At 52.2% G+C, this 23091-nt stretch overlaps 1 protein-coding gene across 3 annotated transcripts in view; it reads left to right on the top strand.

The window, feature by feature from the left end:
- Positions 1-11323: 11323 nt before the first annotated feature.
- ITPK1 (inositol-tetrakisphosphate 1-kinase) overlaps positions 11324-23091 on the top strand; it is a 162978-nt gene continuing 151210 nt past the window's right edge. The window contains exons 1-2 of one of the 3 annotated variants that reach the window (XM_029238812.1): positions 11324-11416; positions 11889-12120. In XM_029238812.1, coding sequence (XP_029094645.1) covers positions 12026-12120 — 95 coding nt within the window. In that variant the 5' untranslated portion in view covers positions 11324-11416; positions 11889-12025. Of the gene's footprint in view, positions 11417-11888; positions 12121-22027; positions 22394-23091 lie in introns of those variants that run through there. The other 2 variants (XM_029238813.1, XM_029238814.1) reach the window with 2 other exon arrangements.

The following is a 23091-nucleotide window of genomic DNA, read 5'->3' as shown; positions in this document are numbered from 1 at the left end:
CAGGGGATTAGTTACGTGAGTTGATGGTCTAGTCACCAGACAACTAGGCAGTCGTTAAAACCAATGATTCTTAAGGCTGTTACAACATAGAGGATGCTTAAAGTCTGACGATGAGAGAGGCAAAAGCAGGACACGAAATTAAAATAAAAACTTGTTACCTGTTGAGAGAAAAGACACTGGAAGGAAATAAATGCTAATCCTGATTGTTAGGTAATTTTTTCTTCCATAGTTTCCTTTTTCCAAATGTCCTTTAATAAATGTATATTCATTTTATCATTAAAACAAAACAAAACAAAGCTGAAAAGTCTTCCATGATCCTCCCCATCTTCCCAGGTAGCCAGGCAGAATCCAGAATCTACCCAAGGTTATCTCCCAGAGGCCTACACTGTGATTCTCTCATCTTCCTTCCCTACCTTCTGATGAATTAAAAATATTTAAGAAATGCCTCTCAGGTACCAGGCACAGCCCTGCAACAGAGCAGTTGGAATACGGAGCTGAGAAACACACAAAGCCTGCCCTTGAGAGTCTTACAGCCACACTTCTATGTAGTACCTGCTAATTCACCATTCTAGACTCACCTCCTCCAGGATGCCTGCCAGGATATCCACTTCTCATGGTCTCATACAGCTCTGTACATGCTCGCCTGATTTTCCTACTAGATCATGAGCTTCTTGAAGCCAAATTCTGTGTTTCTTTCTTCTGACTCCCCAGAGTATGTAATTGGCCTCAAGAGATATTTGCTAAATGAATGTTTCATATATCCTACAAACACATGGAAATAACTTGGTGGGTACTTCACCCTCTTTAGTTTGTCATTTTGATTTTCTTAGTCAGCTGCTTACCTCTTCCAGGCCTGGTCTAGCCTCTTCCAGGCCTGGTCTAGCCTCTTCCAGGCCTGGTCTAGCCTCCAGTTGCTACATACCCATATATGAGAAAGGTTAAGATTTCCTTTTGTTGTAAATGTTTTTATGGCCTCACACACCTGAACACTGAATACGTTTGTATTCATGGGCTTGAATTCATCCTCCAGAAATCTCAGACAATTAGTTTATTGTTTATATGACCCTATAAAAGCTACTTTATACATGCTCGAATTTAGTAGTTTTAGGATAAAAACAGCGCTCATTTAAGTATAAAAAAAGAAAAGCGGAGAATTTATAAACGGGGTAACCATTCAGAGCAGAGGTCAGCAAAGCTTTTCTGGAAAAGGCCAGATGTAAACATTTTCAGCTTTGCTGGCCATACGGTCTCTGTCACAATCATTCAACTCCGTTGCTACAGGAAAGCAGCCATGGACAAGACAGAAAAGAATGGGTGTGGCTGCGTGCCAATAAACCTTGATTTGTACACACAGAAATCTGAATTTCGTGTAATTTTCACATGACATGAATTCTTCTTCTTTGGACTTTTTTCCCCAACCATTTAAAAATGGAAGAACCATTCCCAGCTCATGGGCTGTACAAAAACCAGTGGTGGGTTTACAGCATGAGGCCAAGTTCAGCTCCAGCCTCACCAGTCACACCGACCTTGGGGCAATTCCTTAATCTCCCTGCCCCTCAGCTTCCTCGGGTGTAAAATGGGAGGAAATAAGTGTGAACCCAGCGTAGGGCTGTTACGAGGACTGACAGTGATCCTGCACGCGCACTGTATATATACATATATAAGGAGACTTATAAATGTATGCATAGTAGCTATTATTCTTTTAAACTGTAAAGAATATTGGGTACCTGGTTATAAATGATGATGATAATTTTGTGATTCATTTCTTTCTGTATCTTGGTATAGTGTTCAATCCCCGCGTGCATCCAAATATCTTGGGGAAGACTCTTCTCTCTCTCTCTCCTCTCTCTCTCTCTCTCCTCTCTCTCTCTCTCTCTCCCCTCTCTCTCTCTCTCTCTCTTTTCTCTCTCTCTCTTCTCTCTCTCTCTCTCTCTCTCTCTCTCAGACTCTAATTTCTTGGATTTCTTTATGTTGGTCTTAGAGGAACAGGGTTTTAAAATTATACTCTTCGTTTCACTGTACATTATCACCATGGTCTGTGCTAGGTGCCACTCATTTATTTTTGAGTCTCACTCTCTCTCCATGTTCCCTTCCCCTCATCAAGAATTCTGATCCATTGGTCTGGGGTAGGGCGCAGACAGAGGTATTTATTGTTAAAATCTCTTCAGCGATTCTAAGTACAGCTGTCTGTGTTTCATTACAGTTTCTAGTGTCTTGTCAGAGTGGCATGTTGACCAGCAGCAACAGCATCGCTGGCTGGAAATGCAGGGTCTCAGGCCCTGCCCCAGGCCCAGTGAATCAGAACATGCACTTGAACAAGATCCAGGTGATGTGTGCTCGTTGGAGTTGAAGAAGCACACAGCTCTTGGGTCGTGTGTATGCTTCTCTTTCTGCAATCGACGTGTGCTTGGAAGCGGTGTTTGAGACTCGCTGCTGTAGATGGACTCATGTTCTAGACCCAAGGTTGGCCTGGGAAAGCGTCAACTGCTGAGACACGTGGGTTGTGAGCTTGTTTGTACTTTTCCTTTTAAATCTTGGGTTCTTGTAAAGTGAGGTCCCTTTGCAGGCCTCTGACAGAGCGCAGAGGGCAGGACTGTGCCAGGAAAAGCAATTTAGGACCCGAGAGGCCACCAGGGGCCTCTTTCCCCATGACCCCAGAGGGTGGATGTCACTGGGGCTCCTGGGGCTGCCAGGGGTGGGCTGTGGGTGGCATTGCTTAATATGGTTAGTCAATAGCTGTGTTTTCTAAGTGCCACAGAGGACTAAAGGAATGTCGCTAATGTTTGGCATGGAGGTTACTGATGGCTTTGAGAGGGACGTTTCCCAGGACTTGGAAGGAGAACAGATGTCATAGAAGGGGGGCATCATGGAGACAAATCCCCATGCACAGGCCTGGTCCCTGCTTTTTCACCACTTTGGCTTTGGGCATGAATATAATGGTGTGAGCAGAGAGCTGGCATCACCCAAGGAGACTTTGGCCTCGCAGTCCTTGGAACTTGGCTTTGCTCAGGTCACAGGCAGAGCTGGATGCTGCTGGCTTTCTCCCTCTGCCTCGGTTTATTGGCCTGTACAAAGGGCATGTTGCTGCAGCCAGCGCATTGCAAAACTCGATTGCACTGCCTCGTTTCTCTGAGTGTTTCCTTCCTTCTTTCCACCGGAGGTCTTGAGAAGAGGGTTCCTGTCCTAGACCTCTCTGCTTCTTCCCACAGCAACAGGGAATGGTGGGGAAAGCCCAGCAGGAGGCAGCAGGTCCCACTCTGCCATCACTGTGTGGCCTGTAGCTGGGCACTTTGCCCATCAGGGTCCTCATTCAGTATCAAGACGGGGAGAACACACCCTTCTTTGCAGGTGGCTGTAGAAGTCTGTAAAGCAATGTACTGGGGAGTTCTTTGAAAACCAGTTTCATGGTCTCAGTAGCTGTGTACACTCCAAATGAACATCTCTTGAATTGAATCATCTCTCTCCCACTAGGCCTGCAATGTCAGTTTAAATGTCTCCTATGCCGCTTTTTTCTGGCAATGAGAGCTGATTTAGAGTCTGATCAGTTCTGCAATCCTCAAGGAAATCAACAATTCTGGCAAAATTACCTATTGGTGTTAAAACCATTAGGAAGTCTATCAGCAAGGGAATGGACAACAAAATTGTGGCATATTCATCTAATGAAGTAAGACAATAACAGGGGAAAAACCTTGATACCCACAAAAATATGTGTGCATATCACAGATAACGTTGAGTGAAAGAGTTCATATTATAAGACGCTGCTTATATGGAGTACTGAAGCAGCCCCAACTCATCTGTGTGAAGAAAGTCAGAATAGAGGTTTCCTTTGTGTGTGGGCTGTTATCTGGGAGGGGGCATGCGAGGGAGCCCGTTGGGGAGCTAGGAATGTTCTCAGTCTTGATTTGGGCTGTGGTTATGTGGGTGGAAACATATGTAAGCATCTCAGCACAAGAGGACCTTATGCATTTTCTGGTAAACATAACACCATCTATAATGCATTTCAGCCCAAAGCTTTTAACTTGAATCTAATCAAGATTTTAGATCTAACTTCTAGTTTCCAAGAAATGGAGAGATAGACGGACAAGCTAAATGGCACCACGAGGAAGACGCTGAACAATCCCAGAAAGTTGGTCCTTCTGTAGGACAATCAACGCAGTGTCTTTCACGAGGGGAATTGGTTGAGGTCAGAAGAGCTCAAGAGACATCACAACCAAAGGCAATGCAAGGCCTTGGTCTGGACCCTGGTTTGGACAAACCAGTCATAAAGAAAACTCATAGAGGCAAATAGGGATATTTAAATATGGATCAAGTTTTAGATGTCATTAAGAAATTGTTTTTCCTGTTTTTGTTTTGTTTTATTTCTTTGTTCTTCATGTTTTAAAGTATGATAACACTAATTATTGGAAAATGTTATTTTCAAAAGATGCATACTGGCAAAAAATTCGGATTCATTATCATCTTGGTGAAGACAAGCCAACCCACAGGAGTGCCTTGGAAGTTTCCCTTTCTGTAAACAAACCTTTCAACAGGAAATGGACATTTACTGGACTTCTGTTATAGGTCAGCACTTTATATATATTTCTCATTTCATAATATCCATGTGTTTTTCCTTTTGATAACTATGTTTAGTTGAAAAAGCAATAAAAATTTGATGAAAAATATTTTAATCACTTAACAAATATGCGATGAAATATGATTCCTCTCTGTAGGAACCTCCTTTTCCCAGTTCCTCTCCCTAAAAGCAGCCACTGTTTTTTGTGTATCTTTTCAGAAAACAGACATTCTCTGTCCACGCAAATATATACATGGATATGTGGTCCCCTACGTTTTTTACTCAGTGGCAGCCTACCATCCACACTGTATTACACCTGGGTGTTTTGATTTAACGTATACGAGACAGTCTTCCATATTTGCTCTTATGAAGGCCACCGATGATCTCCCTGTGTTCAGATCCAAGGCCACCTGTCAGTAGTCCCCTTACGCCACCAGCTGATGGCTCTGTCCCCCAGGCAGGCATCCTGCACGAGGCTTCCGGGGCTAGTACTCTCCTGGGTTTTTCCTCCTATCTCTTCAGCTCTTTTGCTGTCTCCTCCTCTCCTCCCTGACCTCTGAATATTGTCATGTCCCTGGCCTTGTCCTCGAACTTTTCTCTGTCTACACTCACACCCTCGGTGATCTCATCCAGGCTTTATACCACCCCTATACTGACAACGCCCGATTTTATGTCTCTAGCCTGAGTCATGCCTTGAACTCCAGATTTCTTATCAAATTGCTTGCTTGCCATCTCCATCAGATGTTTGACCGATGTCTCAAACCGAAACTGTCTAAAACAGAACTCCTGACTTAAGCCCCTAACGCTTCACCTCCTGCCACCTTCCCCATTTCACCTCCATTTTTCCAATTGCTCAGACTCTAAACCTCAGACATCCGTGAGTTTTCCCCTGCTCTCAAACCCTATATCCCACCCACCAACAAATCCCATTGAGTCAATATCTGACCAATTCTCACCATCTTTGCTGCTGCCTGGGTCTGAGCCACCATCATTCATTACCTAGATTATTGCAAGCGAACCCTAACTGGTCCCTCTCTCCTCCATCCTTGCCCCCCCACCCAGTCTCTCCTCCACACAGTAGCAGAGTGATCCTGGTCCTGTATTCCTCCAAGGAATCCTATCTTGCTCCGAGTAAAAGGCAGCATCCTTGCAGTGGCCCAGGAGCCGCGTGTGGTCTCTTTGCGGACTCACTTCCTGTTCCTCCTCCGTTGCTCATTCTGCTGCAGCCCGTCTAGCCTCCTGACTGTCCCTTGTCAACACCAAGGCTATCTGAGAGCATTTGCTCTTCCTCTGCCTGAGAGCTCTAACCCCAGATATCTGCATGACTTGCTTGCTCACCTTTGTCACAGTTTGGCTAAGTGTCACCTTCCAGTGGGATTTACCCTGACTACTGGATTAAGATGGCGATCCGCCATTTCGCATCTTCCTTGTACACTTTATTATTTTTTTGTAACATGTATCACTTACTAATGTACTAGGTCATTTATGAGAATATAAGCTCCACAAGGAGAGGGGGTTGGGGGGGGATCCATCTGCCTCCTATTTTTGCAGTGTTTTCATCACTGCAGTAGCCCTAGTGCCTAGAATAGTTCCTGGCACATAGCAGATACTTAATAAATATTTACTGATTGAGTGAATGAACAGATATTATCCTATTTGATTATTTAAATGGCCATAGGGGTCCACTTATGGATGATGGTGGCTAACACTCAATAAGGCGTGTCTGATACAGTCCTTTATGAATTTAGACTCATTCAAACTTCTTGCTAACCTTGTGAGCTACATTTGATAATCACTCCCACATAATAGATGATCAGGGCTTCCCTGGTGGCACAGCGGTTGAGAGTCCGCTTGCCGATGCAGGGGACGCGGGTTCGTGCCCCGGCCCGGGAAGATCCCACATGCCGCGGAGCGGCTGGGCCCGTGAGCTGTGGCCGCTGAGCCTGCGCGTCCGGAGCCTGTGCTCCGCAACGGGAGAGGCCACAACAGCGAGAGGCCCGCGTACCACAAAAAAAAAAAAAAAAAAAAAAGAAGATCAAACTGAGGTTTAGACAGATGTATTAACTTGCTCCCAGTCACACAGATAATAAATACTCACGCCTCTTACTGTTGTGGCCTCTCTCGTTGCAGAGCGCAGGCTCAGCGGCCATGGCTCACGGGCCCAGCCGCTCCACGGCATGTGGGATCCTCCTGGACTGGGGCACGAACCCACGTCCCCTTAGCATTGGCAGGTGGACTCTCAACCGCTGCGCCACCAGGGAAGCCCCACTTTAGCTATCTTGAGCTAGCACATTTAACTTTGTGTCAGACTGTTGAAGAATGGGTTTACTTAACCAGTCTCCTACAAATGGACACCATCTTATGGTTCTCAGGTGAGGCAAGCAAGGCTCAGAGAGGTTAAGAAGCTTGCACAAGGTCACACAGCTAGAATTCTGGTCTATCGGCTGAACCCTACGTCTAAATTCTCCATCACTACATTGTCTCACCTCCCAAAGCCTCCTCCCCCAGAGGAAGGATTGGGGTTAGGAGGCCTTCCCTACTTCCCAAGTAGGAGATGCCCTTCCTCCCCAAGGCTCTCTCTCTACAGTTCCTCTCCCTGCTCCAGAATCCTCTCCCAGATGGCCCTAGGCCATGGACACACACTACCCCATTTAATCCCTTAATGGTTCATCTGCCTCCCAAAGGGAATGTAGATGTCTCCAGACTTCCCTTCTGGAGTTTCCCACCTCAGAGAGGTCAGGGACCACCTGGAGGGACTTACCTGAGGTTCATTTAATCAGTCACTTTTAATGAGCACTTCTGCAGGTAGGGAACTGTTAGAGGCAGTTTGGCTTCCTCTAGAATCCGGATAGCGCCCAGCCAGTATTATCTACTGTGTTTTAAAAATTATTAATTAATTAATTAAAAATTTTTGGCTGCGTTGGGTCTTCCTTGCTGGGCGCGGGCTTTCTCTAGTTGGGGTGAGCGGGGGCTACTCTTAGTTGTGGTGTGCGGGCTTCTCACTGTGGTGGCTTCTCTTGTTGCAGAGCACAGGCTCTAGGCTCATGGGCTTCAGTAGTTGTGGCACGCGGGCTCAGTAGTTGTGGCCCACGGGCTTAGTTGCTCCGCGGCCTGTGGGATCTTCCTGGAGCAAGGATCGAACCCACGTCCCCTGCATTGGCAGGTGGATTCTTAACCACTGCGCCACCAGGGAAGTCCCAAATATTATCTACTGTTGTGTTATGGGAACAATGGTGAGCAGAGAAAAACACAGTCCCTGCCCTCAAGGGGCTTACAGTCTAGTGGTGAGACAAACATTAGTCAAGTATACCACTCAAAGGGGCAAGTGGGATGACAATCCTCATTGGAGGTACAGAGAGCTAGATGGTTGAGATGCCAGGAAGGGACACCTGGGCTCAGAGCTGGTGGATGAGTTAATAAGCAAAGAGAGGGAAGAACAATCCAGAAAAAAAAGGGCTGCATAGCTAAAGGCTCTGGGGACAGCAAGGACCACAAGAGGAGGCAGCAGGGTGAGAGGAAGGTGGTGGGAGATGAGGGTGGGAGGCCTTGGCCTTATCAGGGAGTTTTGGTTTTACCCCAAGTACAGTAGAAAGCCACTTCAGCAGCGTGGGGTGCGGGGAGGGCAATGGTGCAGTCTGATTGGACTGATCAAATCTGACTTACATTCTGAAGACTGCTCTGGCTGAAGGGTGGAGAACAGACTAGCTGAACTAGTGGGCACAGAGAAGTGGGCAAGCGTTTTGGGGAAGGGTTGATGGGCTCTGTGGCACTGAAAGAAAGGAGAAAGTGGTGAATCTGAGGAATATTTGGCCCGAGATTGTGCCCCTTCCTTAGGTCAGCCCATATTCAAAGTCTGGTTGATTGAGCAGGGATGGGGCAGGCAGAAAGGTGCACTCCCTCGGTCAAGGTGGGACAGCTCTGAAGGGTGGTTCTAGCCCTGGAGCTCCCTGAGGGATGACCAACAACTTAAAACAGAAGTAAAAATGTATAGTTTCCCATGCTCAATGGAGAGGAGGTTTGAGGCCATGAACTGCCCAGGGTTCCAGAGAAGTGTGGGTAGGTCCCTGGTCTTACCAATGCATGGGAGGATCCTGATTTACCCTGGGCAGGGGTCCTGACCCTCAGAACCTGTCCCTCTCCTCTCACATCCCTCCCATCTCCAGAATGATGGTGAGCCATGGGGGTGAGGGGCCTCTTGACCTTGGGATGCTGGTTCTAGCTTTCCCTCTTATCTGCTCTGTGATATTGGGCAAATCCTTTTCCCTCTCTGGGTCCATTGCTTCATTGCTAGGACAGGAAGCTGGAGTAATCAGTGACTCAGACTCTGAGAGTTTGTTGAAAGCTACGGTCATTATACATATAATTTCTGGCAGCTGCAGGGGTTCTGGAGTCCTGGGGTGGGGTAAGGAGGGGACTTAATTGAGCCTCAAGTTAAGAATCCTTACATATACACACTACTATATATAAAAATAGATAATCAGCAAGGACCTACTGTATAGCACAGGGAACTCTACTCAATATTCTATAATAACCTATATGGGAAAAGAATCCGAAAAAGAATGGATATATGTATAGTATAACTGAATCACTTTGCTGTACCCCTGAAACTAACACAATATTATAAATCGATTATACTCTAATATAAAATAAAAATTAAAAAAAATAATCCTTGTATAGAAGCAACTTAAGTGTCCATTCATAGATGAATGGATAAAGATGTGGTACACACACACACACACACACACACACACACGAATATTACTCAGCCATAAGGAAGAATCTTACTGTTTGTGACAACATGGATGAACCTAGAGGTTATTATGTAAGTGAAATAAATCAGACAGAGAAAGGCAAACACCATATGATTTTATTTATATGGTGAATCTAAGAAAACAAAACAAATGAACAAACATAATAAAGTGGAAAAAGACTAATAGATGCAGAGAACAAAGTTGTGGTTGCAGGGAGGGGGCGGGGAATGGGCAAAATAGGTGACGGAGATTAAGAGGGACAAACTTCCAGCTCTAAAATAAATAACAGCACAGGGAATGTAGTCAATAATATAGTCCATCATATTGTAATCACTTTGTACGGTGGCAGATGGTAACTAGACTTATCATGGTGATCAATTCGGAATTTATTGAATCATTATGTTGTACACCTGAAACTAATATAATATTGCAAGTCAATTATACTTCAGTTTAAAAAGAAGAGTCCTTGGGTGAGACAGTGACAAGCCCCATGTCTGATGACCTGCTGAGGACCAGTCGAATACCCTGTCTTAATCCTCCCCAAATATTTCTCAGGTTCACCACAATTCTTTAAGGCAAGCATTACTTTCTTCACCCAGAGCTCAGAGGCAGAACTTAAGTGACTTGTCCAAGCTGGGAGGAACTGAACTAGGACCGCCCCCCCCCCCCCCCCCCCCCGCCACCTCAAGCCAGGTCTTTCTAAAGCCAAAGACTGTTCTTCCCATTTCAATGAGAGACCTCTCTCCTCTCCTTCTGTCCCCACTCTGCACCACACCCCCTCATAACACCATACATTTTAGACCTCATAGCCACTGGTCTTTTGCAGCCTGAAGTGCTCTCATGAGGCAGGGCTTACCTCCTAAGGTAAGAGGGAGGACCTGAGGCCCAGAGAGGGTGAGTGGACTGCAAGGTCACCCAGCAGGGGTGCAAGGGGAGGGGAGATGGGGGAAGGGTGGAGCTAGCTGAGAGGTGGACACAGAGGACCTATGTGCTCACTCCGAGTCAGTGGACAAGCTTCACCTGGTTGCAACTGGGAAGCCCTGCAGGAAGAAGGATGGGGGAAGCTGTAATTAGGGGAAGAAGGCAGGCGCCTAGGGCTGGGCCTTAAAGAATGAGCTCCAGTTTGGTCAAGGAGAGTCTGTCACCCCTAACAACTTTGTTTTCCATTTCTCCCTGCCTCTATTCAAGCTATTCCCCCTTCTCAGGCCCGTCAACATCCTCCTTATTTTTCAAGGTCAGCTTAAATGTCTTCCCTGAAAATCTGAGACCCCTCCCACCCCCCATTCATTTTTTCTGCCGGGGCCTGGGGAGAGATGCCCACTTCTCTCAGACTCTTTGAAGGCAGGATGCTTCCCTACCGCCTCACAGGGCTTGGGCAGGCAGGGTGGGGTTAATGAATCAAGAGCGCTGAGGCTGCGGCCGCCCTGCACCCTGAAAGGAAAGTGTCTTCTGGGAGTGTCCCACCCTGATCCCTGCTACTTCTAGTCTCTCCCCTCCCCCCCCTCCGTTGGAGGGGGCCCAGAGTGTGATTGGTGGTTAACTTCCTAAGCCTGAGAAGGCCCCTGGGTGTTCATGTCCCCACCCTAGGGGCCCCCATCCTGGGCCTGGGTCTGTCTCCTCCGGGGAAGACAGATGATCTCATTTATTGCCTGCATCCGCCGCGCCCCCCCCCCCGCGCCCCCCTCCTCCCGCGCCCTCTACAGCAGTTGGGACTGAATAGTGCTGGGGGTACAGAGATGCTTTTGATGAATGAAACTCAGTGGCTCGATCACTCCCAAAGGACAAGCAGAAAATGCCCACACCACGACTCCTCTCGCTTCTTTAAAAAGTAAAAGCACTTGGGAAGGGCTGCCCTAAATTCAGTCCCGCGCCCTCAGTCCCCAAGTTCAACAGCCAGAGCCTCGACACAAACACGCACCAAAGGACTAGGCGGGGGAAGGCGCGGCGCCTTTAAGAGGCGGCGGGCGGTGCTGCCCCCTAGCGGCCGGCGCGGCCGCGCTTCCTCCGCCCCGGCGGGGTCCAGCGGGCCGCCCGGCCGGGTCAGCACGGCGGCGCCGGCGGGCTGCGGGCTAGGCCGAGGACGGGGACGAGGAGGAAGTGGCGGCAGCGGCGGGTGAGGACGACTGGGCGGGGGGAGCGGGCGGCCGCGTGCGCCACGCCGGGGTCCGAGCGCGCCGGGAAGGGCACGCGCCCGGGTCGGATCGGCCGAACGCGCCGCCGGGGACTCGGAGTGGGGACCGCGGGCGAGAGCGAGAGGGAGGGAGAGGAGGAGGAACTCGGGGGCGGCGCGCAGCCAGAGCGCGGGGGCGATACGCCGTGGCCGCCGCTGGAGGGCGTGTTTCTCGGTCCCGAGCGCCGGGAGGGCGGTGGGCTGGGCGGCGCCGGCGAGGGAGGGCCTCCCTCCTCTCCTCCCCGGCCCGGCCTGGCGCTCGCGAACTTGCGCGCCGGGAGCCCGGCTGGCGGCGGGGGCGTGGGCGGCGGCGGCGCGGGCGGCCCCGACGCGGCGGCAGCCAGTGGAATGCCGCGCTGAGCGCCGCTCCCTCCGCCTGGGCGCCCGCCCCGCCCCGGCCCGCCCCTCCCGGCAGGACTGCGCGCCCGTAGCCCCGTTCCGCGTCCCCGCCGCCGGGAGGAGGTGCCCGCAAGCTCGCGGCGCGCGCCGGGCCGCCAGACTCGGCCTGTGGGCGATTTCCTCCGGACCCCAGCTCCCCGCCCGAAAAGGAAGATGCAGACCTTTCTGAAAGGGAAGAGAGTTGGCTACTGGCTGAGCGAGAAGAAAATCAAGAAGCTGAATTTCCAGGCCTTCGCCGAGCTGTGCAGGTATGGAGGGACGGGGGTCCGGCGTCCGGGGACCCCCGGCCTGAGCCCAGTTCAGCCTCAGCGGCTGTTTTGGGAGGTTAGAGCGAAACGGAAAGGAGCGGTACGCGGGGACACTGAGTCCGAGTAGCCAGGTGGCGGTGGTGGCCGCCGGCTGTGTTCGAGAGAAGCAGTGGCCAGTATGGGCGGTGTGGCACGGACCAGGGCTCTCAGGTGCACTGGGACCCCGGGTGGGGAGACCCCTGGCTCCCCAGGGCACGGTGGGAGCGCTGCTAAAGGTGGCAGAGGGACCTGGGAAATCGGGGGGTCCACGCTGTCTGCCTGTGGCTGGAGGTTACTTTTGGACTGGAGTGTTTTTTTTCCTTCGTCCGCTTCCCTTCATGGAGAAGGGCACCAGTGTTTGTATGTTTGCGGACCACCTACTATGTGCCCCGCCGGTGCAGCTCTCTTTGCAAGAAGCTGTCATTGCATGTCACTGGATTAAGCCTCTTTGAAGCGACTAGCAATACTTGGCATGTATGTGATTTGCTGTCTCATTAGAGCCTCGCACCAGCCTTGGGAATTGGCTGGGTTGGTGATTCAGGGCCACGTGTCTAAGAAGGGGAATCCATCCGCAGAGAGATGGGGTACCTGGCCCCGGGTCCCACAGCTAGGGAGTGGCTGGTGCAGAGGAGGTGCTGGGTAGATGCTTGCGGTGTAGAAAGGCTTTCCTCCCTCTGGGCTCCACCCCCCCCGCCCCACCTCTCCATGCTGGTCCTCAGTGGGGGAGACTCCTGGTGTTTTAATAAGATCGCATTCTTAGTCCATTACAGATGCATCCAGTCTTGGGTCAGGTATGCCTCACCTTGTTCCACCACGGTGGCTTTGCCTCTGAGAAGCTGTTAGTTAAATCCTGCTCTCAGTGAAAGCCTGAGAGAATCAAGCTCCTCAAGCCTTTTGCAAACTCTAGGGGGAAAACCCTTTTGTCATGCAGTGTCTCCACTTGGTAGGTTTGATTCTCGAAGATGGGTCCCACTTGCATTTTTGTCCCTGTTGGGTCACCAAACATAATGATGAATTGAACAATTGGGTTTCCTTATCTCCTGGTGTGCGGAGCAAGTGGCCAGTCTGAGCTGGCCCGCGCAGGCTGGCCTGGCAGTGCCTCTGTGCCCCTCATGCCTGTCCCCCGGGCCTGTTGCTTCTTTGCCTTGTTCCAGCTGCCCAGGAGCTCTTCTCCCCACCGCCAGAGGGGTGCACCTTGTATAAAACAGCTCCTGGCTCTGCATCCCTTGGTCTGGGGATGGAGTTGGCTGCCTTCTCTCATGCTGGCTTCCCCAGGAGAAAGTAAGCTTTTCATGGTCAGTAGGGCATGCCGAGTGGCCGGGGAATTCACAAGGAAACCAGGAGGAACTTGCAGCCAGAGCTTTGAAAGTGGGTCTGAAGACTTTTGCAGCGTCAAAAAGGGGCACTTGAACATTGCACCGCAGATACGCACGCTTGTGGAAAATGTGCCCTAGACACTGAAGAAATGTGGAGAAGCCCCTTTGACGTGTTCTCGAAGTCTGGTGCTGGTGTTAGGTGCCCGAGCTCCCCCTGCAGTCATCTAAGACTTGGGAAATCCCCACTGATACCTTGCACCCTTTTTCCCGAGGTCTCTCTGTATTTGTGTCATCCTGTGTCTGCAGCTTAAAGCATGAGGCTTGTCATCTGGTTGGTATGTTTTGCTTGGTAATTAGGAGGCTCTCCCAAAACAGTTCCAGCCGAGACTTGTGGCTGGGTCCTCAGGCTGGACTTGCGGATTGGCTTTCCCTCCCCGTGGACCCTCCTGTCTTTAAAGAGGGGGCTTCAGGGCAAGCCGTGATGTCAACCGTTCTGGGGGAAATCCAGCGCAGAGTGTTGATTTCTCTGAAGGGGTTATTGTGTTCAAAGTCTAGTTGCGTTCTTCTGGCCAAATGGGCTTCAAAGAGAGGAAGGGAAACATCTGGGTCATTCTAGAACCTCAGGAAACCCACTTTGTGTTTTCATCAGGGGTGCTTTAGATATTTTGTCACTTAAGCTTGGGAAGGAAAAGAAAACACCAAAAAGAATTTTTCTGTTTCTTCTCTCCTTTATTACTTTCAGGGCAGCGCCCCCTGGTGGCCGCGTTTTTGTACTGGGTGCAAAACACTCCCACCCTCGAGAGAGTGGCCGGAGACTTTTGCTGCTCTCGTGTTTGATATGAATGCTGGTGCAGTTTCAGTGGCCGAGAAGGGGGTGTAGATGGACATTGTCATGTGTTTGACTTTCACAATCCGGGGGTGCAGCGCTCCCATTTGGATGGGTGATGAATTGTCTGTGAGTTCCATAGTTAAGAAGTCCAGAGATGTTTGAAAATGGCTTGAGGCTCTGCTCCGAATGTTTGGGGCAGTGGCAGTGGCAGAGAGGATGACCTGAGTGGATCGGGATGAGTTGTTTGTTTAGTCGAATGTCAGTCAGGCCTTGTAAAAATCTTAGAGCAGGAAGGGGTGTGGGAGATCATCTCACCAGCCTCCCCACCCTGACCCCCACTGCTCCCATGCCCCTGTTTTTTTTGGCCACACTGCCCGGCTTGCGGGATCTTAGTTCCCCAATCAGGGATCAAACCCGTGCCCCCTGCGATGGAAGCGCCGAGTCTTAACCACTGGACCGCCAGGGAAGTCCCCCCAGCCCCTTTGTTTTACAGACGGGGATATGGCATGAGACGGAGCAGCCTCCATACTTTCGTTCCTTTTGTTCAATTTCTAGAATGGATCCAACCTGGGCACCTTGAGACCCACACGGAAAGCAAGTCCTTTCTCCTTGGGCATCTCCGACAGTTGGGCGGACCCCCTCATTATCTTCACGGGGTCCAGCTGCTGCCGTTTTGTCTTGGAGACACTTCCTTGCAAGGCTGAGGTGTGGCCTCAGCAGGTGTAATGTCTGCTCTCTGAGGGTCATCACCCGCTGCAGGCATCCGTGGGCCGTTGGAGCAGGTCCCGCTGGGACACCTTAGCAGGCGTGAGGGCCAACCCTTTGGGCCCTGGTGCACCTCTATGGGATGGGCTTTCTGGCTCCTCGACAGATGGGCCTTGACTCAGCTTGTTTTTCATGGCACTGTTTGTTCCCGCCCCTCTCCTGCGTGTCTTCCCTTCTCCACGGGGACGGCTCTGGTGTTCTCTTACCCTCCTACCTCCCTTCCCCTTCCCCTCACACTGGAGCATGCTTGCAGCTCCCTCACATCTCCCTTTGTGCCTTTTTGAGAAGTCCAGAAGGAACTTCAGGCGGGGAGCAGAGAAGTAAAGCTGTTAGTTGGAAATGTCTGGTAATTTTTTTTTTTTTTTGCTGCGTTGGGTCTTCATTGCTGTGCGCGGGCTTTCTCTAGTTGCGGTGAGCGGGCTTCTCATTGCAGTGGCTTCTCTTGTTGTGGAGCACGGGCTCTAGGCCCCTCGGGCTCAGCAGTTGTGGCGCACAGGCTTAGTTGCTCCGCGGCATATGGGATCTTCCCGGACCAGGGCTCGAACCCGTGTCCCCTGCACTGGCAGGCAGATTCTTAACCACTGTGCCACCAGGGAAGTGCATGTTGGGTGATTTTTTAATTTTTAGTTTTCTTAGTTCTCCACAGTGCCCCGTGTGGAAAGGCTGGCTGACCTGGTTCCCTTTGTCCGCGTTTTCTGTGTCAGCCCTCCAACGCCTCACCCCCCCACTCCTCTTTCCTGCGGCTGAACTTGTGTTGCAGGAGGTGGTAGAAAGGCACAGGACATCACAAAGCATTTTGGTGTAGAACGTGGGTGAACCTCTGTCTGTCTTTACTGTCGTGTTACCTGACTTTTTTTTTTTTTTTTTTTTTTGCGGTATGCGGGCCTCTCACTGTTGTGGCCTCTCCCGTTGTGGAGCACAGGCTCCGGACGCGCAGGCTCAGCGGCCATGGCTCACGGGCCCAGCCGCTCCGCGGCATGTGGGATCTTCCCAGACCGGGGCACAAACCCGCGTCCCCTGCATCGGCAGGCGGACTCTCAACCACTGCGCCACCAGGGAAGCCCTACCTGACTTTTTAATGCTGGAACCTCATCTCACATCATCCTCCCTGTAGCTCAGGGTGGCAGAATGGGGAAACTGAGGCTTGGGGCATATGAGGGAATTGCATTCAGAGTGGAGGGCTTCCCTGAGCCCAGACCCCAGGTCTCTACACCTGGGGATGTGGCTGCCTTGTTTATTAAGAAGTTCTTTGCCCAGCTTAGGCCTGGGCTCTTGGAGGCTCCAGAAGGAGGGAGCTGGGAGTTTGGTGTTGACAGTACCCTGGCCTCCAGGGTACCCCCAGGCTGTCCCTTCCCCTCAGGGCCCCTCAGGGCCTACATTCCTGTCTTTATTTTCTTTTATTTTTTGCTGCGCGACACGTGGGATCTTAGTTCCCCGACCAGGGATCGAACCTGCACCCCCTGCAGTGGAAGTGCGGAGTCTTAACCATTGGACTGCCAGGGAAGACCCCATTCCTTTCTTTAAATGAAGGAATCCAGAAGGTTCGTTTTTGCTGGGATGGTTTAGCATTATTCCGTGCCGGGATTCTTTTGGGAGATTCATAGTGGGGAGGAAGGAGAACCTTTTCCTAGGTTAAGTGCTGCTGGTCTGTGAGTGGGTATTTTTCTGTTTGTCTTCGTGTCTGGATCTGGCACCGTTTTGGGGGCGTGGAGGTGGGGAGAGGTGCTGACTTAGGTTTTCTTTGGAGCTGTGCATCGGGACTGTCCATACCCAGCCTTGCAAGTAAACACTTTCCAGCAGCTTCCGAGGGAGCAAACTGGGCTTCCCACAGGAGAAGACGGCCATCTGCGCGCTGCTGTCTGTGGATGAGCCTGCCTGGGTCCCAGGCCTGGGTCTACAACAGGCCACCCATGTGACCCTGGGCATGTGCCTCAGTGCCCTCATCTTTAAAGTGAGGATAATGACAGTATTAGCTCAGGGTTATGAGCCTTAAAAATGTCAGTATGCAGGTGCATACCGTGCCTGGAGCTCTGTGAACGGTGGTTGCCGTCCTTGGTGAGGGGGGAGTGGGCTTCCGCCCACGAATGCCTTTTTATTCCCAGATCTTTGGCATTTGCAGGTCGAGTGTCCCCGGCCTGGGCAGTTTTTGAGTGACCCTGAAGTCCGGGAGGGATGCTAACTGCTCATCCTGCCTGGGTGTGAGGTGTGTGTGGGTCCGGCGGGCACGGCTAAGGAGGGGCTACCCTGCCTGGTGCCTCCCAGCATCTCCCTTCACACCCGGCCTGTGGGACTCTTACAGCCCCTTGGGGGGCGGGGCTGCTGTCCTCACCTATTTTATGGATGGGGAGCCTGAGAAAATTACATTAATGCCAGATGATACTTCCCTTTTTTTTAAGTTCTGAGATTCAAGAGGAGGTTGTGCTGGGTTTCCTGAAAATGCCAAGAGTCTCCATGAGCAATCATGGTGCTGTTATTCATTAACATTTATTGTTTTATCTTTTTGAATATTAAATACATGCATATGTTAAAATAAAACCCAGAGGATTCAAAATACACAATGAAAAGGACTCAAAATACACAATGAAAAGTCAGTCCGTTTCCTTCTTGTTCTTGAGTTCCGGTCACTCAGGGACATGTGTTCTTGGCAGTCTCTTTCTCTGGAGGTGTTTTTTTTTTTCCTTTTTAACTTTTTTTTTTTTTTAATTGAATGAAAGATTCTTGAAATTCTTTAGTGCTTTACAACTTTCACAAGTTTCACACATATGATTTGATATAATCCCATAATAACCTTTTTTAAAAAAAATCCCCTACTCCTATATTGCCCCTGCCCCCTCTCTCGGGGTGTTTTGTGCAAAACACAGGGTGCGTGTGTGTGGGGGTCTCTTCCGCCCATATCGTTCTGCCCTTGGCTCCTTTCACGGAACACCGTGTCTTAGAGAAATTGAACATCACTGCTTCTTTGGAGACAGTTCTGTATCACTTGCCTCGTTTCTTTAACGGCTCTGGGGTCCAGATCTTAGAACAGTGGACTGTATTTCTTGCCCTGTGGTTGGCTTCTGCCGGTGTGGACAGTGGGGCAGGGAGTGCTCTGCCCCATCGCCTGAGTGCTCATTGCTAGATGAGTGAGCCCTGGGTCAAAGGGCAGAGGCATTTTACTTTTTCGTGGCAGTTCTGAAACCCCTCACCAGGACAGGGCACTGCTCACAGATGACAGCGCATGGGAGGGCCTGTCACGCACACCCTCCCCAGCACAGCTCGTGGACAGATATTTCTGATCTTGGCCACACACATGGGTGAGAAATGGCACTTTTGGTTTGCATTTCTCTTATGACGGTGAGGTTGAGTTCATGTAGGCGGCTCTGGCTGTGCTTGGGCAGGCGTGGGGCAGAGCTGGGCCCACTTGTGCATCAGGCTGGGGCCTCCCATCCTAACCCCTGGGCCCTCCTGCCTCCACGGGTTATTTCTCCCTCGTGATTTCGCAGGTTTGGGGCATTCAGTAAATGCTTAGTGAAGTGCCGCATGAGTGCAGTTCCTGAACAGTTGGATGTAAATAGGGTTTCTGTTCCTACTTGTATTTTGAATTCAGCTGGTAAGCTAGCTTTTTGAGGGAATGTTCTGGTACCTCCTTTATAGAAAGTAAGATTCATTTAGAAAGCAAATCATCATTCAGGAACTGAGCACCTACTCCCTCCCTGGCAAAGACGAGGTCTTAAACCCCTTCCCTCTTGGTGCATGAATGCGGCCCATCCCGACCTTTCCCCCTCCGCTGGCCCTCAGGGACCCGGCCTGGGTGTGTGGCCTGCTTAGGGGAGAGTGCCGTGCTCCCCAGGGAAGCCCAGGCAGGGTGCGGTGGCTTGTCCAAGGCGACACAGCGGGATGTGGTAGGGGTCAGGGGAGGGGGCCTTCGCCCCACTCCAAGACCAGCGCGCCCTCCCCGCTGCTGCCTGCTGAAGCCTCTTTTCAAACAGCGCTTCCTCTGGAGCCGTGAATGAGGCCGTTCCCATTGGGCTGTTTGAATTCCGCCTGCTGCTTTGTCTTGCCTGCTCCCAGCTGCCCTCAGAAAGCAGCTGCCCTTGTGGCCTGTGCCTCCCCAGCTGGGCCTCATGGGCAGGATTGCGTCGGCCTGACGGGCTGACAGCTCCTGGGGGTGCCCCATTTTTAGGGCTCAGGGGGGTGGATCTGTCACTGGCTGTGCCGATTTGAGAATCATTCCGTGAAGGATCCCCGGACTCCTGTCCCCTTCCCTCCCAGGCCCGTGGGTGCGGGGTGCCCACCCTGTTAACTGCCCTTGGTGTTCCCAGCAGCCCTGCCGTCAGAGCCCGCTGGGTAGACTCTGCTAAGCCGCCAGCTGCCCCGGAGGGAGAAGCAGGACACACAGGCCAAAGTCCCTCCCAAAGATAGCTTCTGGGAGATGCCGTTTTTTCTTTCCTTTTGCTCAAGATCCTAAACCCTTAGTGCCCCCTGGCTGCCCGTGTTCTTTCCCTCTGCTCATTGTCTGTCTCTCCTTTGGAAAGTTGGTTCCATAAAGGTCGAGACTTTGACAGTTGTGTTCCCTGCTGAAGCCCCAGTGCTTGTACCAGGGCACACAGTAGGGGCTCAAGAGAGCATCTGTTAGTGGATGAAGGAACTGACTGGCGGGTTTTGGAAGCCTTTTCTGTGTCCCTGTGACTCAGCCAAAGCTACTTGTGACTCTGGAGTGCTCTGGGCCAGGAAGGAAGACCCAGGGTGAAGGTGGTAGGTCCCAGGTCAGGGAGGAGACCGTTGGCTTCATTTCTTCATTCCTTCGTTCACTCAGCAAGTCCCGAGCATCCACCCTGGCTTGCCTTGTGCTGGTGCCGGTCCCTGCCCCCCTGCGCCTGGTAAGGAGATGAAGGGAAACCAGCCCACAGATACATTTAAAACGCTGCAAGGTAGAACTAGAGCCAGGAAGCCTGCAGATGGGAAAGCCATGACAGGAGCAGCTGCAGCCACTTCAGCACTATGTGGTCAGAGAAGGCCTCTCTGAGGAGGTGACGTTTAATGAGGGGCGAGTGCCTGTTCCTCTAGGAGCTACAGGGCGGGTGGGGTCTGCTGCCTGGAGGTCACACGCCCTGGCCTGCCTCTGCCATGGCCCTGGGTTCCCTGAGGACCGAGGGCAGCCGTCTAGGGAAGAGCAGGCCAGTTTCCACATTAGACAGGCGGTGGTCAAAGGAGGCAGTAGGGTGTCCTGCAGTAGCATGGTTCCCTGACAGTGTGACAGGGGACCAGGGGGGTGGCCCTGGAACCTTCCTCCACCTGAGGCTGCAGCTGTGCTCTGGGGGCCAGACAGGAGGACAGATGCTCCCCTCTGGCCTCGTTCAGTCCAGACTTTGTGTTCAGGAATGGGCAGTTCTGGGCTTTGGGGGGCTGGGGCGAGGATGGGTGGGGGACCCTATGGCCCTGGTAGGCCCTAGGCCAGCTGACCTTTCCTAAAGCTCAGGTTAGGCCTCAGGTGCCCAGGGAGTGGGGGGAAGGATGCTTGCTCTCTTTTACACTCATTTACCTTCCTCCAGGCCAGTGTTTGCTGAACTCGCCCAACAAAAGAAGCACTGAGGGCACCAGGGAAAAACGTATCCTTGAGTCCACCCCCTCCCCCTTAAAATTCTCCAGGGAAGGGGTCTGGGAGCCTCCTCTTAACAAGTGCCCTGCTGATTCTTCTGGGAAATGGACGCTGTCATTTCCCAAACAGTGTTACTAGGCCTCACCCCCGAACCATCAGGCACGTTTGACGCTGAGTTAAACAGGCGAAAGCAGCTTCCTTACTGTGGGGCTTCTCTGGGACAGGGGCTTTCCAGGAGGGCATCTGGGATGTAAAGGTTCCCAGGCTGGTCTGTTCCCGGAGTCCCTGTGCGGGACTCGTGTTCCCCGGAGCCCACCCTGGGAAACTCTGGTGAGGCACTCGCCATCTGCTGCCTCGTTTGAGCCTCATCACACGGGAGGGGGGCAAGGCAGGGGCACCAGGCTGCCCACCCAGCTTCCCTGCCTGCTGGTTGCTACCTTTTGGGCAGTCCTGTTTCCCCTTTTAAAAATGTCTCGCCTCTGGCTGCTGGTTTGCACTGAAGTTCCTTAGAGATGGATCCTGAGGCTGGGGAGGAGCTAGTTTTTGCACGGGAGACATTCCTGGGGACCGGCTCAGCCAGGTGCACGCTGAGCATCGGGCCGGGGCCCGCGGCAGAGGCTGGAGCACAGCCTGCGGTGCCTTATTCTGAAGCTTAGTCTGCAAACCCATGGGCTCCTCATCGGGCTCCGGCCTGCTCGGGTCTTAGAGCCTCTGAGCCATGAAACCAGAACCGGGGGCTTGTCCAGGAGGCCCTCCGTGCTTCCGAAGGGCTGTGTTGAAGTTCCCTCCTGTTCCCTCCTGGATCAGTGGCTCATACCAGATTTCAGAGCACAGGGAGAACTTACCATGGGCTGGGCACTATTGTAGGTCGGGAATCTACTCTCCAGGACGGCGTATCTGCATTTGCTCGATGAGGACACCGAGGCTTGGGGAGAGGTGTGATGACTTGCCTAGTCACTCAGCTGTGAGTGGCAGAGCTTGGATTCACCCTCGGGGCTCACTGACTCTTGGAACCCTGCTGTTTCTATCCTGCCAGGTGGCTTTTATCTCCATCTTGAACGTGACATCTTGGTACCATTGGACTGATACCCAGTTTCAGAAGAAAATCAAGGCATTCTTTTCTGAGCATCCTCTGTGTGCAGTTATGGGGCCCAGAGGGGTGGTGGGTGGTGAGATGTCTGTAAACTCGGAGCACGAGACTTGCCTGATTGACTGTAGAGGACTGACAAGCCATTCCGCCTCCCAGGCCTCTGCTCCTCCATCTGTAAAGCGGGCATAGTACACCCACCTCTAGGGCTGCTGAGCATGGCAGGTGCTTCGGATGTGACGGGACTCCCCCTCCCCGTGGGCCACCTCCCATGCCCTCCTACCCGGCCAGGCCAGGGTCTGGGGCCTTTGACACATCTCTGGTGGAGCCCCCAGCCCAGGGCAGGCAGAGAGCCTCCCTGCCTGGCTCCCCTATCCTTTTCTGGTGTGGGGGACCTCCAGCGCCTGTGCCCAGGACATGCCCCCAGCCTCTCAGCTCACTGCTTCCTGGGAGGGGCTGTGGGTGGTAGGTGGCTGCAGAGTGGAGGCCCCTGTGGCAGTTTTGCTTTCATTTCTGCCTCACACCCTTTATCCATCCAACAGTTGAGGGCTGGGGTGTGGAAACCTCTGGAGCCCTCCCTGGGGCCCTCGTCCCAGTGCAGGCTGCTAGGCACCCCCCTTCCCGGTGGATGAGTTTGGGTGCTGTGGACCCGTGCAGCGGTGAGCACCCCGGGGGTGGCCTGGGGCCGCGGAAGGCTCTTCCTCGCAGTGCATTGGGCTGGGTCCCATGGAGGGGAGGGTGGTAGCAGGGCGCTGCAGGTTGTGTGTGGCTCTCTTTCTGTTCTCTAGGGGGGATGGGGGGGGCCTTGGAGAGGAGAGAAGGGGGCATGTGTGTGTGGGGGTATGTGTGAGTCCCCAGGGGCTATTGTGCTGTTTCCCATCCTCCCGGGATCCTGGGCGTCTTTCTGAGGAATGTCTCCTGGTTTCTCTCTGGATGGGGTTTCCTCTTTGTTCCCCAGCCCGTGTTACAGAGGCCCAGAAGGAAGATGCAGAGCTAGTAGGTGGGGCAGCTTGGATTTGAACCTGGCCTTGCTGACGCTAAAGCTTATATTCTTCAAGATTTTATTCTAAACATCCTAACATTCACTGTGGGATCCTTGAAAAGCAAAGGAATTCAGGCCATTCTGTCAGAGGTCTGTTCCCGCCTCCCTGTGGGCAGGTCTGGGCAGGGGCTCCAGGGTCCTGTCGGGAAGGAGTTCGGCTTCTTGCGCAATCAGCCCCCAAGCCCCCCGCCTGCGCTTTGAACCGGGCGCAGCAAGGCGTGGCCTGTGCCGAAGGAGGTTGGGTTGCTCAGAGCCTCGCTGCCTGAGCCTCTGGGCCTCAGTGTCCCTGCTGGTGAGGAATGTGCTTATTCCCTT

This window comes from Monodon monoceros, unplaced genomic scaffold, assembly GCF_005190385.1.
Source record: "Monodon monoceros isolate NGI ecotype Baffin Bay Population unplaced genomic scaffold, NGI_Narwhal_1 Super_Scaffold_21, whole genome shotgun sequence".
Lineage (NCBI taxonomy): Eukaryota > Metazoa > Chordata > Mammalia > Artiodactyla > Monodontidae > Monodon > Monodon monoceros.
The sequence above is the reverse complement of the archived record's forward strand: the minus strand, read 5'-3'. Positions and strand labels throughout refer to the sequence as shown.